Here is a 26,832-nt window from a genome sequence, read left to right on the forward strand (position 1 = left end):
CCCACAGTATCCAATCGAGACATTTTTGCTGCTTAATTAAATAAATGTGTTGTTTATGATAAACTAGCATGATTTTTGAATGGTACCTCTAATATGTCAATAGACCATTTTGCAAGATGTAAACAACACTGGTCCAGAAGCACTTCCTGTTTCAGTTTTTTAACACTACATAAAAGCTGGGATAAAATACAACCAACAGAACATATACAACTGAATCAAAAAGTTAAACAAACATCTTTAAGATGTTTTCTTTACATGTGAAATAAAGAAAACAGTTACAAACTGAAACAGGAAGTGTTTCTGGACCAGACAGTGTTGTTTACATCTTGCAAAATGGTCTATAGATCAAGGCAAATTCGATTTTTCATGTCATGACCCCTTTAATAAACATAAATTAATCTCAAACTAAAAATGCATGATTGTTTTAAAGTCAGAGGAAGTTCTCCTCCAGACGTCCATGCTCAGAAACCAGCACGATAAAAAGTCAAAATCGGAGCCAGCTCAGCATATATATGTTCAAAGTCAACCACCTAAGCTCATTTCACCAAAAGCTCCAGTGTTAGGACTATGTCTAACACCTCTCATTTTCCAGTGCTTGGAAAAATTTGGAGATAAAATCACAAAATGCTTGTGAGAAGATAAGAAATCAGGTGAAAGCTACACCGTATTGCATACTGTGTGTAAAATCCATGTACAAGTATGCCAGGTCACAGCTGCAAGATTGGAGGAAGTTCATCAACCAATGACATCTATTTCAGCTAAAATGGGCCTGTAGGCCAGAGATTTTTCTTTTGCCATTTATTATTTTGGGGGAGAAGAGAAGGAATGGAATTAAGACACAAAGCAAAACTATTCTGCCTTTATGAGCACCAAGGATCAACGTCTCCCAGTACAAATGCAAAAGAAAAAGCCATGGTACCAACAAAAACCTTTGTTTATAATTCTTCAGGAAGACATTATTACATAACATAACGAGTTATTAAACTGCATAAAATGTGAAAGATTTGCTAGTGAAACACATATGCTAATGATTTGTTTAGTCTAAAAACAAAAATCTTTAACAGTGAATTAATGCTTAAACATTTCATTACATGAAGAATATACTTTTATTAATTAGGATTATAACACAGAAACAGAACTGCTACAAATCAGCTGAGGCAGAAACTCACATAATAGAGTATGGCTGTCCACCCTTCCATGGTGATGCACTGGAAGACAGTGAGTATGGAAAATAGGATGTTATCAAACTGAGTGATGCCATCATTGGGTCCGGGCCATTCGTCATTGCAGGTAAAATTTTCAGCACATTTCTTGAACCCACATTGATCAGATTCAGATAAGTCTAGAGGAAATAAGAGAGACAAATACTTTTTTTCTTCATGTACTGAATTATAAATGTATAGTATACTTTTTAATTTTGTTTATTGTATCTATGTCAAATGTTTGTTTAATTTTGATTTTGGCCCACATAAAGAGGCAAGACTTTGATTCCCAGGTCTGTATAGACCTGGGAACCTGTTTTTTTTTTTTTCACGCAAATAATAATAATATTCTTGTCAATACTAATCTCATATTTTAATACTGCATGTGTATTATGGTAATTTATTTTTAGAAGAATGAGTTATTTGTGACCCTAAAAGATGCTAGATGGTTGGTTTAAAGCTGCAGTCCACAGTTTTTTTTCTTTTTGTCGCCATCTCTGTTCGAAATCGGCAATTGCAGTCATTCGCGGAGTCATCAACTTTACGTGGGTTATACTTCGAAACGACACAGTGCGGATAAACACAATGTTTGAGGAGAGTGTGCAGCTGTCAGTCGCCACGCCAGTGTGGATAGTGGCATTCAGAATTACAGATTATTCATTTTGGAAGTGTGACTGATGAGCATAAGAATTTTCATCGGAAAATGTCATCTGAACAAGTAAGAAACATCCACTTTTGTTCTGGTTCTGACATTGCAGTAAATCACGCAGATTAAATTAATAAAATCGCTTACCATATTACGAAAAACCATGCAAACTATACTTCGTTCTCAAATTGTTAATGTTAACAACGTCCACTCTGCGTGACTCCATGTAATGTGCTTCCGATACGTATCCTTGTTTTCGCATGGGTACAGGTTGCAGTCTTTTTTTTCTGTTTAGACACACCGAAGTCAGTGGGTGAGTCTCCTGTTGTCACTGGTGATTGTCTTTTGAACCTTTCTGGATCCGCCATCAAATTGAATTGAAATTGAAATCAAGCTTACCGTTTTGAAATAGAGCTAAGGCAAGCAGATAGTTTTGAACACTGGCTGGTTATGTATTTTCTCAAATATGTATTTTGGATCATATGTAACCCCAAAAACGTACGGACGGCAGCTTTCAGAGAAACCAAATATTTTTTATAAAACAATTTCCCACTGAAATTTTTGTGAAGGTCTGTTTCCAATGTTCTTTATTTTTTAGTATTCAAAATATTTACACCGGATCCCAACATCTGACATAAATATAAATTAAATGTGTATATCTGGTCAGCGCATGTTCTTACTTGTCAGTGTGTGACCCGCTTTACTTTTAGTGCCTGGTACACATTGCCTGTGGAGTTTTCCACTGTAAAACTCTAGTCCAATAATGGCAAACATGAGAATGGCAAAAAACAGCAGCAGACCAATCTGTAGGAGTGGCACCATTGCCTTCATTATGGATTTCAGAACTATTTGCAGACCTAAAAAAACATTTAAAAAAATATATATCAATCAAACATAAACATTAGTATCAATCACACATAATTTAAATGAAAATTTCAACCTAGGCTCATTGGAAAAACATGCCCATTGCAACATTTTTACAAAATGATATTGCGCTTCTTGCATGTTTCGCGAACCTACAGTAAACAATGAAAAAGGCAAACATGTGATGACAACAGATTTGGTGAAGCAATTATGCCATTTTTGCTGCTTCAACAAGTCTTTAAACTCTTTTAGCATGATTAGTGTCCCATGGGACTCGTCCCTGTGTGCTCCCCAACTGTAGCAAGTGAGCTACCGACGAAGTTCAGTATATCAGAAAAGCCACTTATATGGAGCTGGCTATGTGATGTAAATGTCAAAAATGTATTACTTTACAAATCATGTACAATGCTAAAAGTGTTTTGAGGTCATTATCAGTGGCTGCTTGTGAGAGAAGGCAAGGGAGGCACAGCAAAATCCATAGCCAAAGACTTTTGCCTCCATTGGTAAATAATGTTACCAATCACCATAGAGTATTTTACTTTCAGTGGGTTAGAGTGATGATAAAAAATACATTGCAGAGGTGTCTAGCCTCCCTTGGTACTGTATATTAACAAATCATTGTAAAGACGTACATTACGTGATATTTGTCTGAACTGCTACCACTGATAATGTACCAAAAGATGCAAATAAAACAGTCTATGAATAATATGTCATGTAATGTTACATTCACCATAAATAACTTTAGAGGAGCATGTTGACAAATATATGCACCATATTACATATTCATTATAATTTTTACTTCAATATTTAATGTATGTTTGAATAATCACCATTTAATTTTATATTGAACGAATTGGAGTACAAACATAATGATGCAATTAGAAAGTTAGTATTAACTTTATTATTATAAAAATGTCCTTGTGTGTTTTCACACCAGGAGAGTCATATAACTTTTTGCGGTTGGATTTATGTCTTCTTGTTTTATTGCTTTGCCCCCAATTAGGATGCAGTGTAATACTAAATAACACAGTGTGATTAAGAACTTCATATAGATTTGTAAACATACTAGGAATGCCAGAAACCAGTTTAAGGGGCCGTAATACCCTCACAGCCCTCAGCGTTCGCAGGTCTAATGAAATATTCATATGGGCTCCTGCTGTGGCCAGAATCCTGTTAACAAAATAAAAACAAACATAGGTTAGGCGAAGAAATTAAACAGTTTTGCAGGATATATAAATATTTCACAAATATGTTAATGGTGATATTGGATAAACTACACAATCTCCACCGATAGTGACATGGTAATCGTAGCTATAGTGATGATTCATAGTGATACTGTAGGTATAGGGGAGTAATTAGAGCAGCTGTGTTCAATGCATGTGGTCCTTAATGAGGTAATCCCTTTAAATGAATGACTGCCAGCACACTTTTTTAATAAGGGTAACTTCTGATATACAGCTTTCTTCTAAATGCAGGTTATATTCATCAGGCATGACCAATGAGTCATCTCTATCTTTCATTCCACTCGTTTATTTTAAGTATAGACCTAGACAAGAGCGCAGCCATCTTTAGAATTTTGTCTTTGAACTTCTGTTTACAAACCGTCTAGCTGGTGAGGTGGATTTATTTATTATTAACCTAAGTTTTCATGTCAAAAAAAACAACTAAAAAACTCTGAAATAGAGGACCACGGTTCGGCTCTGTACCCCGGCTTGGTTCAAAATGTCCTGCGATTAAAAAAAACAAAAAAACAACTGTAGCCCCATTTTACCGTTTCTATAGTTTAAGTGCACAACACTCGGGGCTGTTTTTGGGAATAATCATTTGGCACTCTAAAATTGTTATGTAGAACAGAACAAGTTCAATCAAGCCTTTTCCGCTCCACGCACGTTGCTTCTCTTGCCTGCTAAAGACGTAAAGCAATTCAAGAGCAACAGATGACAGATGACAGTGAGCAGTCAATAAATTATAAATAATATTTTCACAAAAATTATTCAGAAAATAAGGATGCTGCAATTATAGCCTATTGTATCTGCCATAAAGTATATGACTCTGATTTGTGACAAAACATTTTTTTTAAATATATATATTTAGCATTAGGCCTAGTAATCAGCATGTTAAGAGCATTTCATACAAAACAGTTAAAATTGGGAAAAAAATTGGTTTACTGCTCATAATTTAATAAATTAAAATTAATTAATTAAAAAAATAATTAAGATATTTTTTATGATTATGAATGTTGTTTGTTTATTTTTAGTAGATACTTATTTTAAGCAAAAAAAAAAATAATAATTATCCAGACTTAAAGAGGAAAATCCTGAACCCCCTATTATTATTATTATTATTATTATTATTAGCTTTTACAAAGTATTACTGCTGCCCACCGTGCACTGATGGAAATATAATTTAAAAAAAAAAATGGTTGAGTGTGGAAGGGGCAGGATACAACATAGAAAAATTTAAAAGCTAAGGGTTACCTGAAGTCACTGATCTGAATAAAAAAAGAGATCTCTGTACACTATTTACAACATCTGAACTCCTGCATGCTTTAGAAACCCTGCTGAAAAGAAATTATACATTTAATCATTTAGCAGGTGCAATAATCCAAAACGATTTACAAATGTGGAATAATTACAAGTAATTTATCAAATAAATTCAATATTATTGAATTGCAAGTAAAATTATAAAAAGTGTAATACATATTTGCACACAAATATACATACATACATCTACAATACATGCAGGTGAAGAAAATTCAAAGAATTTACAGAGGAACGCAATACATTTTCCTGATTGATCATTGCTGTGCAGGTCCTCATACCCATCCCTACTAGCACCCTCCTAAGATGCAGGCCAGAAAAGTACCTTGTAATACTGTAATGTAATATGATTAGTGTTGGTCAGATTAGAATGAATAGAATCCCTCTTCTCTGGCTCATTATAAAATGCTAATGCTGTCCTTTATTTGCTGTGCCACCTAACAGGAAACGGCAACTCATCTGTGATGCAGCATGCAGGGAAATGAGAAGAGCATTAGTGTGCGAGTAAGAGAAGCTTTCATTGGCATGATTTGGTTTCTGACAGCTACCCACTGGATGCCATGTGTGTAACCTAGGATCAACCGTCCATTCCAACATCTCAACCAAAGCTACAAATTCTGAATTCTCTCATAATTCAATTCACATGGCACTGTTGACTAATTAAACTCCACCACATTCAACCCCACGAGATGAGGGAGACTTTGTATGGAGTGTGTATTATGATCAAAATCTTATAACACAATACAAGTAATTATATTTTACGATTCTTGATAAAAAATTTGACACAATTTAAAGTTCATCATTTTTGCCACAAATTTCAATATCTCTGCACCTCCTGGGTTGACCATAGTAGACTGCTGTGCACCAACACTCTACTGTTCCGTACTGCTCAGTGGAAACGAGCCAAAAAACTGCTTGCCGAACTCACAATTAAATAACATTTCAAATCAGCAACAAACTCTAACATGAGCTTTCCCTTATGCTCAAATAGCGTTAAAAATGTATTTAGTTTTTTTGGCTAGATGTTTTTTTCTGCCACCCATAGGCGAAACACAGAGAATTATCCAGAAAAACAAAAATGTTAAATCTTATGGCACTTTTCCATTACCAGTACCAGCTCGCATTGGCTCGCCTCAACTCGGCTCGCTTTTTGCTCTGTTGTTTTCCACCGCCACAAATAGTACCCGGTCATCATAGCGACGCCTTTCATCCCTCTTTGTCCCATCAAGCTCTCGCTGGATCCTCTCTTCGGCCACCAAACGGCGTATTCTTCCGAATTGCCATAATAATAGTGAGTTTAGTAACTATCTCCAAACTATTTAAAATGGTCAAACTATTTAAAAATGGCAGGGTTATTCTGGATACTCCATCTGGCGCATGCAATGATAACGCAGTGAATGGAGATGATTCTCTATGACCAATCAGCAGTCGGCATTGTTTTCACGTCACATTTTAGTATCGGCTCAGCTCGCTCAGAATCTTGCTCGAGGTGATAAAAAAAAAGTACCCGAAAGCAGGTACCAGTCGACTCCGCCCACAACCCAGAGGAGAATTGCTAATGAGCTACTGCCGCTCTGCTGAAGTGAAGTCCCAGAAAACAGCACAGGTTTTGTGATTTTGGCTAAAAATGGCATAATCATAATTTAAAGACCACTGGGAATGTTTAAAAATAGCTAAAAAAAATATGATCGGAGTGTGACTTTAAACAACTTCTGTAGACCATCCATAGTGAAATTACTAACTGCATAGAACAAACCACAGAATATTTCCCACCCAAGATTTTCACTCCATTTCTCAGCAGGGATTTTGAACAGTGGAATATTAATCCCAGATTGTCCTGCATATTAGTCACATCTGGGGCGTCAAGGTAGCAGGATGTCAGCAATTCTATTTAGGACCTGTGAAATAATTAAAATAGCAGCACGGGAATGAGATGAAAGACTTCACTGAAAGACTCCTAAAGCAAGAAAGAGAGAAAATTGCTCCTACAGATGCAGGGCGTCTCTAAATGACAAGGGCACAAATGCTGCAATCCGAAAAATATTAAACAAAAATTAAAGGATAATAAATTAGATGTAAAATGTTATGATGGCCACGATTCTCTAAGGTATCTGAAGAGGCAGAATGATAGTTTTCACTAAGACATCCGTTGAGAAACGTTTTTTTAAAACGATCTTGTAAGCCTTGATGGATCCATCACTGCAAAAACCTTTGTAACATTAGCAGCACATGTTCAATTATGCTTACATAATTCATAACAGCTTGTGTTTATAAATGTTAGCATTTACAAACTATCACTGCCTAGAGAGACAAAAGCTCTTTAAGCCAAGATATATTCATGTGTATAGAAAGATATATGCAATATATATAAAGATAAAGATATATGCAGATAAAGATAATGCAAATATATATTCATGTGTATAGAAAGAAAACACAAATTTCAAGCAAGGAAAGCATCATTCCTCACACTGAGAGGAGGTTGAGAGGAAGGAAAGAGATCTTGACTGTTTTCTCTGAAAACAATATTGTGTGTGGGTGGGTCAGGAACACAAAGCTGGTGTGACAATTCCCTGGCACTGAATGAAAAGTAAGACATGTTACAACTATCAAAAGACCACAAGATCTCCACAAAAACAATGCAGAATTGGCTTCCTGTGTATGACAAAAGTCCTATTTTAGCCCTGCTGGTAGTGTAGGCCCCTGTTTGTTTGGTTTATATATAAATGTTTGTTTCTCATTATTTGATAACTTTTTTTCTAGTCTGGCACATAGACTGATAAATCACACCAAGAGATTTATTTCTTTATGTTCTTTATTTTGGTATTTACATAAATCATTAGTTTTATCCTCATTTGCAAAACTTACCTTCTGGGTTCATGTCTGCAGCATGGTTTCCGGGGGTGGGTGTTTAAGAGGATGGGCGGCCTTCCTGTTCCTCATTTTATGCCATCCCAAAGAATTCTGGGTAGTGTAGGAATAGTCCATTTCTCAATGGGAGCAGGGGGTTATTGTTTCATGTTTTATTGTGTTTATGTTCAGTGTATGTAGAAATGTATTTGTTTATTATTTGTATTATTTTAATTAAGTGTAATTAAGGTGGATATATTTTGAATATTATTTTCATTTTCAGTGTAGTTATGTATCATGTATGTGAACATTATTTAAATTCCCTACTAAAATGGTTGACCCTTTCAGTATAAAGGAATGCATGTTTCTGGTGAGGGAACTTTTCTTTTTGTTTATGTTATTTTTTATTCTTTATTTGGAAGTCAATAAAGATTTCACTGACTGCAAGCAGTGTTTCCTGCCTTTGCTCTAGTCATGTCTTCACACTGTGATTCATGTGAGCGTGATGTATAGCAAAAGTTCATACTAATGAGTAACAAGCAGGATTAAGCTCTGAAAAAACAAACAAATGACACTGTACATATTAAAATATCTAAAAATACAATTAAGCCTACTACATTTACTTAAGAAAAGCTGCATAAGATACTAATACATAAGGGCTATCAGAGCGATTTTTGTGTGAGCATATAGTGACCACCCAGACCACTCGGTGAGTTTCACGTCTTTGTACACTAAAGTTTTATGCGTTTTATGAAGGATTGTTCCTGTGCACCTATGCTACCATTGTAGAGGTGTGGGGGTGCAACCACAGAATCCGAAAATTCTTGAGACAGCATCATATGTCTAAAAAACAATCTTAACCATTCTATTTCATCAGAAACAATCTAAAAACAGGGCTTCAACTGTAAAATACCGAACTTGTCCTTTAACATTTCTTGTCCTTAAAGGGGTGGTTAAGGATTTTGGACATCTGGCCTCATTTCCAAGTAGGGCCCTATGATTTCTGCGATCATGGAATCGCGGAATTGGCCAATTAACGCGGAATCTAGTGTTAACGTGGAATTTCGTGGATTTTTACATATTTGGTTTGAAATTTTTACATATTTGTTTTTGTGTGGGAGAAGAACGTATGTCTGGTGAATATGCAGACTGGGGGAAGCAAATCTGGGTGACACAAACCCCCCAACCCGTCATTTCAGCTACAATGACGAAATCAAAACAATGAAAGCATGGCGAAGCGGCTCTCCACGGCTCTGCTTTCGTAGGCAAAAAGTTAAGAAACTCAAAGCTATAAGCTTAATATATAAGCGCTATATGCTAACGCTTAATTAAACTTATATAAACTAATATAATTTATATTACTGGACATTTTAAAGTTCATAACCACATTTTGTTGTTACTTGAAGAGTGCAGTGTTATGTTGCATCATGCAGTATTTGTCCTGAAAAGGCTAATTTATTTATATTTTTTAATACATTTTAATCATTAACTATAAAAGCACATTCTTTTTACAACTAAAATAACAGTCAAGCAAGGCTCGAAATTGCGACCATTTTGGTCGCATATGCTCCTGAATTTTAACCTGTGCGACCTAAAAATATATTTGGGAGCATTAGTGCGAGTGCAAATAATATTTGTGGTGCGACCTGTTTTCATTTAAGTTCGCAAATTACTGTGTACCTTATGTGCGCTTATACGTGGTGGCCGGACCATCATTTTATCCAACGTTACATAACCAATCAAACTTCATCCTTATGTTCTTAACTTTAAAGCAGATTTTAGATTGGTTAATATCAGCTGTCAATCACTCCCTTTCGCGGCGCTCCGTTGTCACGTGTGCCAATATCATTGGGGTCACAGCAGATAGATACTATCCGCGAGAACACCGCAGTTAAAGTGTCGTCAGCTCAGTATCTCTTTCATTATCGATGGAGACACCGACCTGTCTGTCAAGGAGTGTGTGATCGTGTGTGTCTATGTCCGCGTCCTGCTTGATGGACAGCCCACGAACATCCTCGTCGTCGGACACGTTGAGTGGAACATGCCAATGCTGATAGTGAGGTCATGTTTTTCGTTTTTATTTATATTGTTTTATTAATACATAGCTTATTTAGTATTATATAGCAATATATGAGTAATATCATAATAAATACTTTGCTTGTTTCATTAATGGATGAATCAGCGTTTTTTAACAAATCTCTTGAATGAATGATTCAATAACAAATACATTTAAGTCACTTGTCGCCACCTAGTGGAGTAACAATGTAATCAATACAATTGTTATTTGAAGCTCCATGTTACTTTCAAAATGTGCTCGTCTCTATTTTGATTGCTTCTGTAGACGTCAGGGTTTATATCCAAACCATAATCTTTAATTCTAGTTCCGATTCAAGTTCTTCTGTGATAAGAATATTTGTAACACAGAAATAACAATACTGTGTAGTTGAATATACTCTCTGGGTCAGCAGTAGCACCATAATGTTCCGCTGTGAATTATAATAGACATGTTTAATAGACAAAAAGTTGTCATTTAGGAATGAAAATCAGACATTAGATCTTCATTACATCCTAACACAGTAGAAGATCTAATTCAAATCAGCGTTGAGGGTCCTCCTTTGGAGGCGTTCGATGCCTCAGCCTCAGTAAAGAGATGGATGGAGGAGGGACAGAGAGCCTGGAGACCAAATTTTAAATCCTGGCCACAGGATGTGTAAAGCCCCAGTGATTGTTGGTGTTGATTGGTGTTGTTTTTAAATAAAAGAAATTATCTTTAATTTTTGGTGGGTGCTCCTTAATTTTCGCTGGTGCTCCTAACTTTTTGAAGTTGGTAGCACCAGTGCTACCAAGTAAAAAAGTTCATTTCGAGCCCTGTCAAGGGTAAATAAACTAATTCCCAAAAATTAAAACGGAAAAAAAGGAATTTGGGAAAGAATAAAACAGAATTTGGGAATAAAATACAACGGATTTCATAGGGCCCTATCCAAGTTAGTCTGGGTGTTTTTTATCAGTGGAGACAGTTTTCAAAAATGTTCATACAGTCGTTCTAGTTGCATAGTTCGCAGGTGCTAGGCGCGAGTCAACGGTAACTGCTAGCCTGCCATTTTTTTAAGGCATACAAAGCCTGTGGGCCCTAATTTCTGTTAGCCGACAATCTTTTGCAAATTCTAATTTAAAATGCAAGACCACTGTGCCACTTAAAATAACACCTAATTTGATCTGCAAACCAAATGTCAGTGTGTGTAAATCCTCTCAAGATTTCTAAGATATCATCACATGCATTTTCCACATCCCTCACATTGTTGATATTGCGGTATTTTCAGTCTTCTGTCACTTAGCCAGACTACTGGTTAATGATCCTTCTCTGCCCGCTGCAGATACACGGCTCTTTGATGGGCCCCTGACTCACACATGCAGCCGTTACATTGTGACAGATGGCATATGAATCATTAAGACACCAGTAGATCAATTATTCATCATGGGTAAAGAGCAAACACTTAACTAATTGTCAAACACGCAGGGAGAAACAGACAAAGAGAGAGAGAGAGTGAGTGGGAGAGATAGAGAGAGAGAGAGAGAGAGAGAGAGAGAGAGAGAGAGAGAGAGAGAGAAAGTGGAAGACAGAAAGAGGCAGAGAGCAGACATCAGAAACCATAATAAATTACAAATGAGTGCTAATTATTCCCAATCCGAGTGTTTAAACCCTCGACCTAAGCTGCTTGATTTATTTTGCCTTATAAAGCAATCAGTCCTGTTTGACAGTAAATATTAATTCATTACATGAATAGTTTAATGTAAAAAGTACAAATAATGTCTTCAGAGGTAATAAAATAAATCTGCAAGTCATTTTAAATTTATGAAAAGAAAGGCATTTGAGTAAATTACACATTTATATGTAAGGGGAAAATGGGGGGTAGTAGAAAACTTCGGTTTTTGTTTCCATCTATCTCCATGTTGAACTCTTTTATGCGCTTACTGTATCCACTTATGATTGTATTATTCTGGAAACACGTTCACGAACAATATAAGTTATTACTTTGTATAGGATCCCGTTTGAGCCCTAGAGCAGACCAGATCTCTCCATTTGTTGAAAGCCTTCCCGATGATGACTCTCGTCTTATTCCGACGCCTGGCACTAGACAAAAGTTTTATTTTCTTTGTCTTATGTGGAGTTTGCGCTGGGGTTTGGAATGAACTACAAGCCGGTCTCTTTGAATCCATCTTCTACTTTTGTCGAAAGTGTTTTTCTACTTTTGTCGAATGGCGGCGAATACATAAACCTGCCAAACATAGCCAGATGAGCGTGAACGCGTATGACGTCATGCCCAGTCTCAAATTCGAGCCCGAATCCCTCTTATTTATTTTACTGTACAGGATTATAGAGGCAATCGCAGTGATCAGAGAAGGGCTCATTCAGCCCATCAGGTAATTTTTTAAGTATGTATGGGTTCGAAAAACGGGTATTTTTAACATGAAATGTTGCACGATGCAACATTAATTAATGAACTGTGAAATAAATATAACAAACAATGAACAGCTGTTTTTTTTACTAACCAACATTAACACAGATTAACAAAATACTGTACATTCACAAATGTATTGCTCATGGTTGGTTCATGTTAGTTAATGAAAAATGAAACTGATATTGTTAATTAACAAGGATTAATAAATACTATAGCAAATGTATTGTTTACTGTTAGTTAATGCTTTAATTAATGTTAACAAATGGAACAGTATTTTAAAATATTTCTGAAGACAATATAAATGAAATATGAATATGAATGTTATGAAATATCCCCATAGCCCATATAACTACTCCACACTTTAATGACTTTAATGTGTGTCAGTTTGCTCATCATCTGAGGTTCAAAAGCTTCCTCCACCATCACTGGAGCTTCACACAGCAGCAGGGGAAATTCTCCCTCCATCTGGCTATGACACACCCACTATTCTCACCATAGCAACCCCAGACCCAATCAGCAGTGCCCTTGATGGTCTTTCCTGTTGATTACAGTGAATAAAATTTAAAACCTGGGCGTGAACAAATAATTGTTACTATTAGAATTTTGCTGACTATAGACTGAAGGGTTTCATAAATGCATATTTTTGCAACAGAAATGTCAAATTCCTGATTGTGATAGGTTGGTCCAAGTGTGTTGATTACATTTTTAGAGTTGCACGACTATGAAGTAGTAGCTTACAATGCTGACTTTACCAGACAGAGAGAATTTCTTTTGACTGACACAGAGTGTCCCATCCAGTTATTACCCATCCTATGTGCCAAGCCAGTAAAGGAGAAATTACAGGCCCCAGAACAGGTCCTCGTCATGAAGAAACTAGTTTAGCCAAATGACTTAAAATAGAGAGCTGAGATTAGCCTGAAAACTCAAAAGTTCTTGCATCACTTTTATCAGCTAATTCCTTCATTTAGCTCTCTATAAGTAACTTGTGCATTTTTGAACTTCCTTGAAAGAAAAAGGAATAAAAAAAATACACAATGTCAGTCTGTTAGTTATCAAACATGGGAACCATCAAAGATTGTCATATTATGTGTAATACACATTAGTTATAGGTCATTAGTTATACTAAAAAAAAACCCATATAATACATGGCTTAATAAAAAAAACGTGTTTTTCCATTCCACTGCGCTACTTTTCGATATTTTTCCAATGTAAACGTTCAGTTTAACAGCATCAACAGCAAGCCAAAGAGAGAAAGTGACTGAACTATGCATATGCGACATAATGTTCTTGTTCCGTTCAAGCAATAAATGCACGTTCTTAAATTGGCTACGTTTTCTAGCACATTTCAACTGCTCAAGATATGGCCCATTTTAGTGCCATTTTTTGTATCAGAGCTATAAAAATGTATATTCATATTTACAAATTAAATATGAAGATATTTAATAAGATACATTAAACTCCACGTTATTCGCACCTTAAAGGGATAGTCCACCGTTTTTTCATATTACAGTATGTTATTCCCTTAACTAAGTCGAGTTGATAGCTCTCGTCTCAATGCGTGCACTAAATCTCTCTGTCTTGCTGTGAAACTTTGATAGCCCTTAGCTTAGCCCAGTTCATTCATTAGGACCAAACACCTCTACATTTTCCCTGACACAAAAAAAAAAATGTATACAATAAATAGAGTTTAATGGAAAAGTGTTTTTCCTTATATTTCTTTCAGTGCCAGTAAAAATATAGAAGGGGCCAGCAAAACTCTGATCTTTTATTTTTGTTGAGCCCTGGCTTAGCCCACCCCACTCTGTGCCAATCCAGGCCTGGTTTGAGTGATTACTTTGTTTTTTGAACTGATTCAATGTCAGGTACAGTAACTGTCCAAAGGAACCCATTCCCTTAAAATGAATCAGACCTACGCTACAAAACATTGATCCCAGTCTGTTTTCAGGTCTCAATAGACAATCAGTTTATATTAAGGCCAGATTATGTAATCTTTTTACTATCTACTGTATGTTGGGCAGATGGGAGTCATTGCAGGAAGAATAAAGCCGGATGTTCTGGTTAAGTCAGAAGAGACCACCCACTGGTCTCAACAAACGCTTATTACTGGAAACAGCACTCCCAAAGGGTAAATTCACACAATGGTACAATGGTGTATTTCTTAGTTTTAAGAGACTTACTGTTATGACCTGCTCTTTTCTGTTTTATTGCTAAAGTGTAGGATAGTGAGCATACGAAAAATAGAAAGCAAGAAAGAAAACAAGAGTGTGGAGCTGACAGCTCACTAAACTATAGTGCAGCATGCCCTACTGTGTATTTAAAGTTATTTCTACACTTTATATTATATGATCATTATCACACTGTCTAACTCATCAAGACACATTGGCAAAATGTATGTTCCCTTTCTATGAAATGACAACTATAAACAACTGGTATGAAAGCAATACAGCCAAATTAGCATATGTGAACCACTATGATGACAAACTCAGTTACATATAAAAAAAATGTAATGAAAATATATAAAAATCTATTTTATCCTGGAGTTGTAGTGTAACAGCTGTTAAACCAGCCAACACTGCTGAAACAAACCTATTTAAAATATCACCAGGGCTGGACTGGTACAAAAAAAAATCGGCCCTGGCATTTTGGCCCAGACTGGCCCACTACATATGATCATAAATATCACCCATCTTTGCGCGCCGTTGACTATGTATACCCACTCCTACTCCTTAAAACTACTAAATGTAATAAGTAAGCAGGTATGATTGAGAGTTAACATGTTAAATACTTCCAAAAATTGTCATTTATTAATACTAATAAAGTGTATACTCCACAGTGATGAATCCTACTGTAAAACAAGCTATAAGCTGCACTGGCATAACAATATATGAAATGTACAAAAAGTTGTTAAATAAATAAACAAATGAAGTCGTGTGGATGTCTCTATACTATTCAACTGACAGTCACATCAGCACAAAAAGCACATCAGTCCAATGAAAAAATGCCCAGTCTGCCAGAAGGCAAGTCCGCCCCTGAATATTACTGATCAACTACAACTGCATCTCTCTGAAGCACACACTCCACCAGTGTGCTCTCCAAACACTTGACCATATGATCATTATTCAGCAAACTGATCATGAAGAGATGTCGAACAGTCAAGTTAGCTTTTGCTTTGAAAATACGAGCATGTGAAAATCAAATCAACACCATTCATTTTTTTTAATGAAATAAAAGGGTGTCCAACATCTTCACTTTCCTATTGATTCATAAAAAGGCTTTACAAGTGTTTTGTTTTTGTTTGTTGGAAAAATACGCAATCCATTCCATTTCATTTTAACCCTATTTAATAGTAGCCCACTTAATAAACACTGTATATGAAGGTTCCCGTACAACAAATCTCTGACCTTAACCCTGTTTTCACAGCTCATCGCTACCTAAAGCAGGTATTTCTCTACTCTATATATAAATATTATACGTTTGTTGCATGTCGAAATTAATCAGTTCCAAGACGTGCATAGTTTGATGGGTTCGTTTTTAATCTTTTTCACTGCTTACATTGCACAGCATTTATTCGCAGTACACTAACGGCTGCGCGCGCTCACAACACTTCTAAACACTCTTCTTCTGTTTCTACTCCACGCCCGCACCTGTCTTCTGTGGGCGCCCTCTCCTGTAGGATCACTATAACATCATGCCTGCTTGAGCATTACTCACTTTAAACTAATGCATTTCCATCAACATCGATTTAAACACATTTCCCCATCATAAATTTATAATGCATACAAACTAGGTGAACAATAACAATAAAATAAAGACATTTCGGGGGTTGGGGGGGGGGTGGGGGTACTCTTTCTCTAAACATTAACATTAACATTACAGGGAATGTTAGCCACCCACATATTATATACAGATTACAGTGGTTTATTCAAACTAGCATATCTTTCTAAAAAATGTGAGCGTGACATTACAGTGCAGATTGTTTTGTGTCACAGTGCAATTCAGGGCTTTAGAGCACGACCATTTAAGTTGGATTCACAACTGAAAATTACTGTGTGATTGTAAAAAAAAATATTTGAGTTTAATTGTACAGTATTAATTCTAATCTGATCATGAAGTAGAATATATCAGCATATAGAATCCTAGAGGATATAAGATGATATATTTTAATGGTCCATAATCCATATGGAACATTAAAATACATCAAGAGAAACCCACAGGAGGTGAGGTATTTTGCAACAGATCCTCCACCTTGTCCACTTATATCAATCAAGCTGACAGCTGATTGATCCAGAGCATTTGAATGACTGTTTGCCTGCAGTCCTTGAAGATCAACCATATATGCACCAGTTGCGGCGAAATTACTGAGACAAAACAGGCAGTGGAGAGGATTTTATGAAGCTAGACATTGCAATGCACATTTACAGTAATGCACTATATATAAGAGCCTCATTAGATATTATAAGTGGATTGTAAAAAATTTAAATGCTAATGTTTGATAACAGAAAATAGAAATTATTTTATAGAAACAACAGTTTCTCTATAGCTCTCTACGAGCTGATGACATGACACTGTTCCTGTTCACTGAGCATCTACATCACAAACAAGACTCAAGCCTTCTTACATCAGCAACTGAGGTAATGATAGAGTATGTGAATGCATTATCCAGAAGAAGCTGTATTGTGCTAGACACGTGGCTCAGTAAAGGAGCAGCTAGCCGACAGGCGCTATAATTAACACACACAATGTGTTCTCAACAATGATGTTCTCATGTGCATGCACACCAGCATGCTTGTTCTCAAACATGGTATATGCAAGAATTGGATTAGTGTGTCCCAAATCCTAATACTTTGAAAATAGCATGATACAAGCGCACAGCCATTTTTAGCAATTTTGTGTTTAAACTTTTTGTGGTAGCTCTGTATATATCTAAGGCAAGAGAAATAAGTGACAGTAAGATCTCAACTTAATGCTGTGAAAATACAAACTGGATGACAGAACACAAAGAGCGCAGCGCTGAAAAGGGGCGGGGCTACATTAGGTCAATAGATATTCCTCAAACATTATTATCAATAACTGAAAAGCTTGCTTAATTGAATATGCATTAAATAAACAGATTTTGTTCTAATATAATAATATTTTAACTTTCTGTCACTACATTTTTAAAGTATGCCTTCCTATCAACAGTGAAATACATACTTTTAGTGTGTAATATAAATATGGCAATGAATGAATGAAACCTTTATTGCCCCAAAGGGGAATTTGTTTTACACTCATGGGAACCATAATAAACATAACCACAAAAAACATAAAATAAACATAAATAAAGAAGAATAAAGACAAAAGTGACATGGAATATATCAATTTGACAACTTAAGACATCAATAAAAATATATATATATTCAGTAATACCCTTCAAAAAAAAAAAAAAAAAAAAAAAAAAAAAAAACCTCTAAAATATTCCGCAGCTTAAAAGAATCAATAAATAGATATACAGTATATTCAATAATGCACATTCAAAATCAATCTATGTGCCCATGGATGATTCGTTAAGTAGTTGAATGCTCCTCGGCACAAATGAAGTGATGTGTCGTTTAAGGGATGCAGCCCATTTTTCTACCCATGTGCAAACTAGTCTTATCTATAGTCCAGCTGATGTTGTCTTCTGTATCCTCCTCATTATGAATACATCAGCTGGATTTCCTCTAGCAGGCCTGTGACAGGTGAGCTGAGGTAAAACTAAGGCAGCCTCTCTTTTCCTGCTCTCTCGTCACCCAGCTCTCTCCATTACAGCATTGTGCCTTGGAGCCTAGCGCTTCTTAAAAATAGAGTGGGTGTAAAGCCCAGCTAGAACAATGGGGGCCATGCACGGATGACAGCTGTCTGTCCTGTCAGAGCGCGGGTGCGACTGGCTCCCGGCACACGAACTTATAACTCCTGTCAGGAGCCTATGCTTCTGCCTATTTACTAAGAGTAGAAATTATTGCAGGCTCACTCCATGGTTTCTTTAGAGCAAGCAACCGTGGGGAGATGGGGAGCACCGATTTAAAATGACCAATCAATTAATCAACAGCTGTTTATGATAAATAGGCTACTGCTGGGTTTACGTGAAGCAGGCCAGGCACACAATCTCATTAGGATGTGTGTTTATATTTGCTACCTGTCACCATGCATGATAACCTAGCACTAATTGGAGTTTAGTGTGTTTTTCCGACACTGATTCTGCCATTCTAATTTAATTGTAACAGATGGATGTGCATATTGGATATGGGGTCAACCGAACAAGTATGGTGGAAATGATGATGGAATCCAGAAAAGCATGCCATGCTAGCCAAAAGAGGGATTTTAAGAATTGCATTTTGTTTCTTATTTAGTACTGACCTGAGTAATCTGTTTCTTTGAATTTCCACAAATTAATCAGTTCAAAAGTTTACATATGCTTGATTCTTAATATTTAACATTGATCTGTTTGATTTTATATTCTGGGAAACATGCAAATATATTATGTAGCTTCTGAAATTATTTTTTTTTTTCAAAAGAAAAATCTACATTTGTTTACAACATTTAGCAGTTTCTGCTATTCAAAATACAAAGTGAATTTTGTATAGCATTCAATAGAGAAAGACTCTTTTTTAGAACCAGATGCTGTAGTTACAGTAATGGCTAATCGGGCTATGCTAGCCAGCCAAACTTTGAACAGGAGGCTCCCTTTTAAAAATGTATCACAGCATCTAGTTTGGCAAGAAATTATATGTGTCATTTTAATCTTCCAACAATAAGCTAAATTTACACAACATTGGAAACTGCCAACAGTCAAAGTTTTTAACCTTTGGGAATTGTAGGAATTGTAATGTTATTGTAATTTGTATGTTAATGTAAACTATTCCAAATGAGTAGAAATTAACTGGTCTAACACAAACATAGAGTACTTGATGTTTATAGAGATACATTTTGCAACACTTCAAAAAAATCTCTTTGGATCAAAATAAGCAAAAAATAACAAAACAAGGAAAAACAATTCCTAAAAATATGTTTAAATGTGCAGTGCGTATTTTTTAGCGACATGTAGCGGTTCAGTTGCGAGTTGCACTAATGGCTCAGCCCACTGCTTACCCCTCCCTTTCGAAGAAGCTACGGTGGCTAAAATGGGACAAACATATCGTCGAGACAGCAGAGAATAGCCAGAGTAAGCCAAGAGTGTGTAACATTGTCACTGTTTCTGTACCACAGTCCATTATAAACCACATCATTGATAAAGTTTACAAAGCCATAGTCAGGTGAGGATCAAGTTGTCATGAAGAGGCGGAAGCGTGCAGATCCATGTGCAGTTATATTTATTAAGAATAGTCAGACAGGCAGAAGTCAACGATCGGCATACAATATAGAGCAGGAAATCCAGAGCATAAACAATACCAGGCAGAGGTCAGGACAGGCGGCAACAATCAGAATCCAGGGATAACAGGCAAGGGTCGGGGCAGGCAGCAAACAGAGAATCAAAGTCCAGGAACAGTCGAGGGTCGATAACCAGAGAATCCAGATAATCACAGGGAAACCGCTCAGAAATGTCGCCGGGGCAAAACAAGACTTCGCCCTGATTGAGAGTCAGAGAGCAGCTTATATGGAGGGGTAAATGAGGAACACCTGTGTTGGTGATTAGACCTAGGTACGGGGCATTATGGGAAATGGAGTTCGTGTGAAACCTAGTCTTATCTGGAGTGCCCTCTGGTGGATAAATAGGGCACTCCAGCTGGTAACCGTTACATAGCCCCCCCTTTAAGGAGCGGATTCCAGACGCTCCTTACAATGTCCAGGAGAAATGTGGAGGACCAGGCCCGTGGAGCGGAAGAGGACCTGGAGACTGTGGCGGAGCTGGCTGTGGAGGCGACCAGGTCGGAGCAGTCGAAGACCAGAGCAGCGCTGTCGGACCCTCGGGCTTCCAAGGCGAAGCAAAATGTGGGCATGGCCAGGGCAGAGCAGGCTGTGGACGTGACCAGGGCGGAGTTGTGGGACCCTCGGGCGTCCACGGCGGTGAAGCTCCCTCAGGTGGCCACGGCGGTGAAGACCCCTCAGGCGGCCACGGCGGTGAAGACCCCTCAGGCGGCCACGGCGGTGAAGACCCCTCAGGCGGCCACGGCGGTGAAGACCCCTCAGGCGGCCACGGCGGTGAAGACCCCTCAGGCGGCCACGGCGGTGAAGACCCCTCGGCTGCCCACGGCGGTGAGAACCCCTCGGGCGGCCACGGCGGTGAAGACACCTCAGGCGGCCACGGCGGAGCAGGACGAAATGAAGGCCATGTCTGTATCGCCTCCATGGCCCTCACAAGGTACCTACTGCCCCCCCCAAAAAAATACTTGGAGAAGTCCACAGGGAATTGAAGGGCACAGCTTGAACAGAGCTTGAAAGGCACAGGCAGAGCGAGGCGCAGAGGCGGGGCTGGCAGGGCGAGGCGCAGAGGCGGGGCCGGCAGGGCGAGGCGCAGAGGCGGGGCCAGCAGGGCGAGGCGCAGAGGCGGGGCCGGCAGGGCGAGGCGCAGAGGCGGGGCCGGCAGGGCGAGGCGCAGAGGCGGGGCCGGCAGGGCGAGGAGTCCTGGTAAGCTCACCGAAGCCTGGCGAACTGAACGAGCCCTCCTTCTCCTCCTGCGGCGGCGTTTCACTTGAACTGAAGATTCAATCACATGAACTGAAGACTCATGATGACTCACTTGAACTGGAGCTTCATCACTCGCGAGGCTTGAGTGAAGTGCAGGCTCGGCAGGGCTGACGGTCTCGGACTGGACGGTCTCTGGCTGGACGGTCACTGGCTGGACGGTCACTGGCTGGACGGTCACTGGCTGGACGGTCACTGGCTGGACGGTCACTGGCTGGACGGTCACTGGCTGGACGGTCACTGGCTGGACGGTCACTGGCTGGACGGTCTCTGGCTGGACGGTCTCTGGGAACGCCCCCTCGGCCTTCTCCTCAAAGCCCACAGTAAAAGATGATCCGCTCAACAGAAGAGCCAGGTCAATGTATTGCTCTAAAGTCCCGTGAGGATCATGCAAGGGCATGAACGAACTGAGCGGTTCAGATAGTCCTCCACGAAAAAAGATCATTAAGCATACCTCATCTAGGCAGGTCAGGTGAGCCAGCTCTAAAAAGTCAGCAACATAATTCTCAATGGAATGATCTCCTTGACGGAGACGCATAAGCTTGACTGCTGGATTCATGACGATGATGGCTGCTGGATCTTGTGTCGGCGAAGTCTTCTGTCATGAAGAGGCGGAAGCGTGCAGATCCATGTGCAGTTATATTTATTAAGAATAGTCAGACAGGCAGAAGTCAACGATCGGCATACAATATAGAGCAGGAAATCCAGAGCATAAACAATACCAGGCAGAGGTCAGGACAGGCGGCAACAATCAGAATCCAGGGATAACAGGCAAGGGTCGGGGCAGGCAGCAAACAGAGAATCAAAGTCCAGGAACAGTCGAGGGTCGATAACCAGAGAATCCAGATAATCACAGGGAAACCGCTCAGAAATGTCGCCGGGGCAAAACAAGACTTCGCCCTGATTGAGAGTCAGAGAGCAGCTTATATGGAGGGGTAAATGAGGAACACCTGTGTTGGTGATTAGACCTAGGTACGGGGCATTATGGGAAATGGAGTTCGTGTGAAACCTAGTCTTATCTGGAGTGCCCTCTGGTGGATAAATAGGGCACTCCAGCTGGTAACCGTTACACAAGTGTCTTAATATAAAATATAATAAGAGTAATCAGCTGATTGTCTCACGAACGTAACCAGCACATTTCATCTTTCCAGAGGTGAAGTATCCCTTTAATAAATACTTAAAATTTTTATGTTAAATATGTTTTAATGTTCAAAAAAAAAAAGAGAGCCCATAATATTCTATACCGTCACTTCTAAGGTCTCAAGTAATATACCAGAGGAATTCTACCATTTTCACCATCTAAAAAAAAAATCTTGTTTACTGTCGCGCATGCATGTTTTCCTCAAATTGGCAGTGCAGAGTGATGTTGGAGGATCTGAAGGATGCTTATCAGGGTCTCTGAGAGAGCTCTATGTGTTTGGCAGAGCCGCAGAGGCACAGACAGAGAGAGAGGGGAGTACACCATGCCACATGCCCACAGCTTAAAGAGGGGGCGGGTGACTAGTAGACACCAGTGCTTATTAATGTCATTAGGGATGAGGTCCTCTCATTCCCCAAGATTCTGGGTGCTGGATGTTTACTTACAAGGCCCAAGATTGCAGAGACACCATTTGCATTTAAATGACTGGAGTCCAAAGCCAGCCGATAATAGGCTTTAAGGAAGGACTGGCAACCCATTTATCCACCTACTCACAGTGACTATACAATCAGACTTCTGCAAGATGCCACCATACTGCGCTAATCTGTACTTCCTGTGCACAACGCTGCTTAGACACAGTCAAGAGCAGAGAAAAATGATAACTAGCACAAAAACACACCCACGTGCACTGATAACTGTGAATGCAGTGACACTGGAAATGACACATGAATTTCGTGTCAACAAAGCTTTAGTATGAACCAGGCAATATGCAAACCTATTTACTTTGAGACATGTTCCCGGTCTCATGGTGCATGACTTAGCAGTGCATGTTATTTCAAAGAAAATAAAGTTTGCTTTTGCAATCTTCAATCAAACTGAAATGCTTTCCTTTTCACGTAATGCTAGCTTTTCATAAACCTGTTCATAAATCTGTTCATGGAGCTGTATTACAAAAACTTCTTATCTTAATTAATGACTTACGATTTAAAATGTTTTTATTGCTTATGTGAAAATCCTTGAGACAAGACTCAATAGGCCAAGAAAACAAGATTAAGCACAAAAAACTGACAACTAAGACAATATGAAAATCAAATAAAGTTTGATGAATAATAAATTCATAAAAACAATTTATTTTGTTCTTAAATAAAATGTATTTTCTAAGAAAAGCGTTTTTTTTTTTTCAGAAATTATGTGTTGTGTATTCTTATTTTTCTGGCAATCAAATGAAGGCATAAAACATTAAAAAGTTGTATTATCTTGTTTATTTTGTTTACATTATTATAAATTTATGTACAGAACTTTGGTCAATCTGGGGTTGTGTTTAAAAGTGCTTTATAAATAAAAGGAATGAATTAATAAATGCATGCATGAATTAATTAATTAATTAATAAGTCTCTTAATCGTATGAAATTAAACATTTATTTACAAAAATAAAGTTTTTTTTTCATTTTATTACACTGAATGTAGCTAAATTCTACTGTACAACAGTAATATATTTATGTCACAATTTCAAGTTAAATCAAGCTTTTATTTTGACGAGTTGCCGTAAAGACCTTTGAGTTACTGTGTTTATGATATGACGATAATATTTGAAACTCGACAAATGAAACTGCAAAATGCTAATGAAGTGACTCGCAGAGCGGCTCTGGAGATGAAGTTTATGTGTTTATGTCCTCATACAGTGAAGCGGCAGAAGCTGAAAACACTGCAAGCGTCACAAATGCTTCAGTGTGTGTGTGTGTGTGTGTGTGTGTAGTAAATGAAACCGTGTGTCTGAGCCATTCATTCATACAGAGACATGCAGAACATCTAAGATTCATATTTAAAGAGTCCAACACAAACAGAAGGAGAGCCATGCTCAGACACCAGACAAAGTTTGGGAGTCCCAAATTTGAATCCCAGACTGTCATATTACATAACATGAGAACACTATTTTATTAATTCGTTGTGAATTCATTGGGTTAGTTTTCGTTTTCAGTGCGATATCCCAGGAAGAGGACGTCCACAACAGTCATACATTCTGAGCGCATTCAAGTGCATCTGAGGCGGTTGGTGTTGACATGTTATATAGTCGTTTTATTTGATTGTTAAATAATTAATTTAATTACATCACATCGAAACATTTTACAATCCTACTAGCCCTTTATTTAGATTAAAAAACATTCTCATTAATCTGGTGAGGAACATAGCGTTTTGAGCAGCATTTGCAGAGACCCTGTCCTGCTGTTGGCCATATGCCACTGCAGCGACGCATATTGCAGTATTAAGGCTAACGATTAACCGATTAATTGATCGTTAATTTGAACGACGATCGATCATGGGAATTTGTGAAAATTGACATCCCTACTTGAAATTAATCAATTAAATATAAAAACTGCCATTACCAGTAAAAAATGTATGCTAAAGTCAAGCTTGAATATTTTTTTACGTAGTGACAATGATGTCACATGTTTGATGAGCTTTCCATCGTCTTCCTGTTCCCTCTCTATCATTCATTTTCCATTCTTTCTCCTTGTTCTCAGTGCAACTGACTTCATTAAAATCTAATGAGCGATGATGACTCATTTGATACCACCAGATCTTATAATCTTCACTCAACTCCTAATGAGGGTGCAAGGCTTTGATGAAACACCATCTCATCTAGACGGAGGAACTCAGGATAAGTGCAAGTGAAAGGAACAGAGAAAACTTGAAAAACTCACTGCGTACATCCATTCTACACACATTAGCAAAATACTACTGACTTTACACCCTTGTTCCATTAGAAAAATTATGTTTTGAACTCTAGTAATCATCCAGCCAACGGGCAACACCTTGCACACAGTTAAAGTGTAGTAATATGACATTCAACATTCACACAATTTAAACTCTGACATCATCATTTAGAGATTACCAGATAATTATGTGGGTGGTGCCAGCATGGAAATCTAACCAAGATGCCAGAGAGTCTGATCACACGCACATAGACACACATCCAGTTGTACAACACCACAACATTGAAGGCAATAAGAAATAAATCATTATATTTTCAAAGAGGTTATGCGTAACATTCTTCCGGGTTCTACAAAACGGATAAAACTACTTCCGGACGTCAGCTACTGAGGTAAACACAACGTAATGGCGACATTTATAGCCAGTGTTTACAGGAGCTACCCCATTTCAGATGTACACTAGGGCTGAAACGATTCCTCGAGTTACTCGATTACAAAATCTGCCTCAAGGCCTCGTTAAATTCTTATGACGCGCACTTTCCTATGACGCGCACTTAGTGTACATTCAGTATGATTTCTCAGCCATCAAATTACATGCCATCTGCCTTTTTGAACCTTATGATTATGAGACAAAACTGCTCCTGTGCTGTCTCTAAAATGACAAATTTGTCATGACTTACACATCACAGATATATTCAAGGGGGTTTGTCTGTGTTGTTATTGCTGTGCATGTCAGGTGTCAGTGAACAACTAACGAGTTATTGAGAAATAAGGGGTTGAGAAGTTAAAGTCTTTCTCGCATTTTCTTCCTCTCTTAAACCAGACAAAGATCCAGGGCTAATCAATAATGAATGACAACTGGAATCATGTGAAATTCTCTAAGAAGCCCATCTCCCTTTGTACTTTAACACTATGACAGTGATTAATATTTCATATGTATCATTACGTTGCACTGTGTATGTGTGTCTGTCTTTTTCTTTCCCTCCCTCTCCCTTCTTTCTCTTTTAGATAGCGCCCTTCCAAGAAAAACACATGATAAATATTACGGTACAAAGCAAAATGGCCTCTGCCCTTCATCCAAGCTTCTAAATTGTGGTTTACTCTGCAAATGAAAACTTCAGCAGCCTTTCCCTTGAGGAGAGCACTTCTTGACACTGCTATTTTAACAGCACTAACACAATATCTGTTCTCGGGGCGATTGAGTGTTTTCAAGGTGCTGTTCATTTCTCTACTCAGCCTGGTCTGAAAGTTAACACTCTCAGATGATTCAATCAAGCAGAGTTTGTTGAGGTAAAATTAGGGGAAAGTCAAATGAATTTCAGCAAATCCACAACCTTGTGTTGTGCAACATCTCGCCAATGCAGAAAGTTGCCCACAAGGACAGTGCAAAATCCAGGAAAACTATCAAAAGGTTCAAACTCATTTTACGAGAAGAAAACTTGATCTACTTTACAAGTAAATCTGGAATGAAAACCATGCAATGCAATTTGAAACAAATTAAGATGCTTGACCCTAACATGGAAAGGTTTAAATCCGCAAACTCAGCATCATTCAGAAGATAGTAGCACCTGTCACTCACCCACTCAGAACGACAATGAAGTCCATCACGTTCCAGCCGTTCCGCAGGTACGAGCCCTTGTGGAATGCAAATCCCAAAGCAATGACTTTTATTCCAGCTTCTAAGCAAAACATTCCTATGAAGTAGGGCTCTGTTTTTTCCTGAGAAAAAAAAATGGATTGGGTGTGAGACAACAGAAACTACCTACATAAAAAAACCTAGAACT

The 26,832-nt window shown here is 38.1% G+C and overlaps 1 protein-coding gene across 17 annotated transcripts in view; it reads right to left on the reverse strand.

Annotated features, from left to right (window-relative positions):
* Positions 1-26,832, reverse strand: part of cacna1ea (calcium voltage-gated channel subunit alpha1 Ea) — a 126,961-nt gene that overhangs the window by 37,446 nt on the left and 62,683 nt on the right. For 16 of the 17 annotated variants that reach the window (XM_089119789.1, XM_089119784.1, XM_089119786.1 and 13 more), the window contains 4 exons: positions 26,628-26,767; positions 3,779-3,882; positions 2,529-2,705; positions 1,170-1,342 (listed from right to left, as the gene is read on the reverse strand). In XM_089119789.1, the coding sequence (XP_088975915.1) occupies positions 1,170-1,342; positions 2,529-2,705; positions 3,779-3,882; positions 26,628-26,767 (594 nt within the window). Of the gene's footprint in view, positions 1-1,169; positions 1,343-2,528; positions 2,706-3,778; positions 3,883-8,117; positions 8,165-26,627; positions 26,768-26,832 lie in introns of those variants that run through there. The other variant, XM_089119788.1, reaches the window with a different exon arrangement.

Source organism: Pimephales promelas, chromosome 14 (assembly GCF_988280905.1).
Source record: "Pimephales promelas chromosome 14, fPimPro1.hap1.1, whole genome shotgun sequence".
Lineage (NCBI taxonomy): Eukaryota > Metazoa > Chordata > Actinopteri > Cypriniformes > Leuciscidae > Pimephales > Pimephales promelas.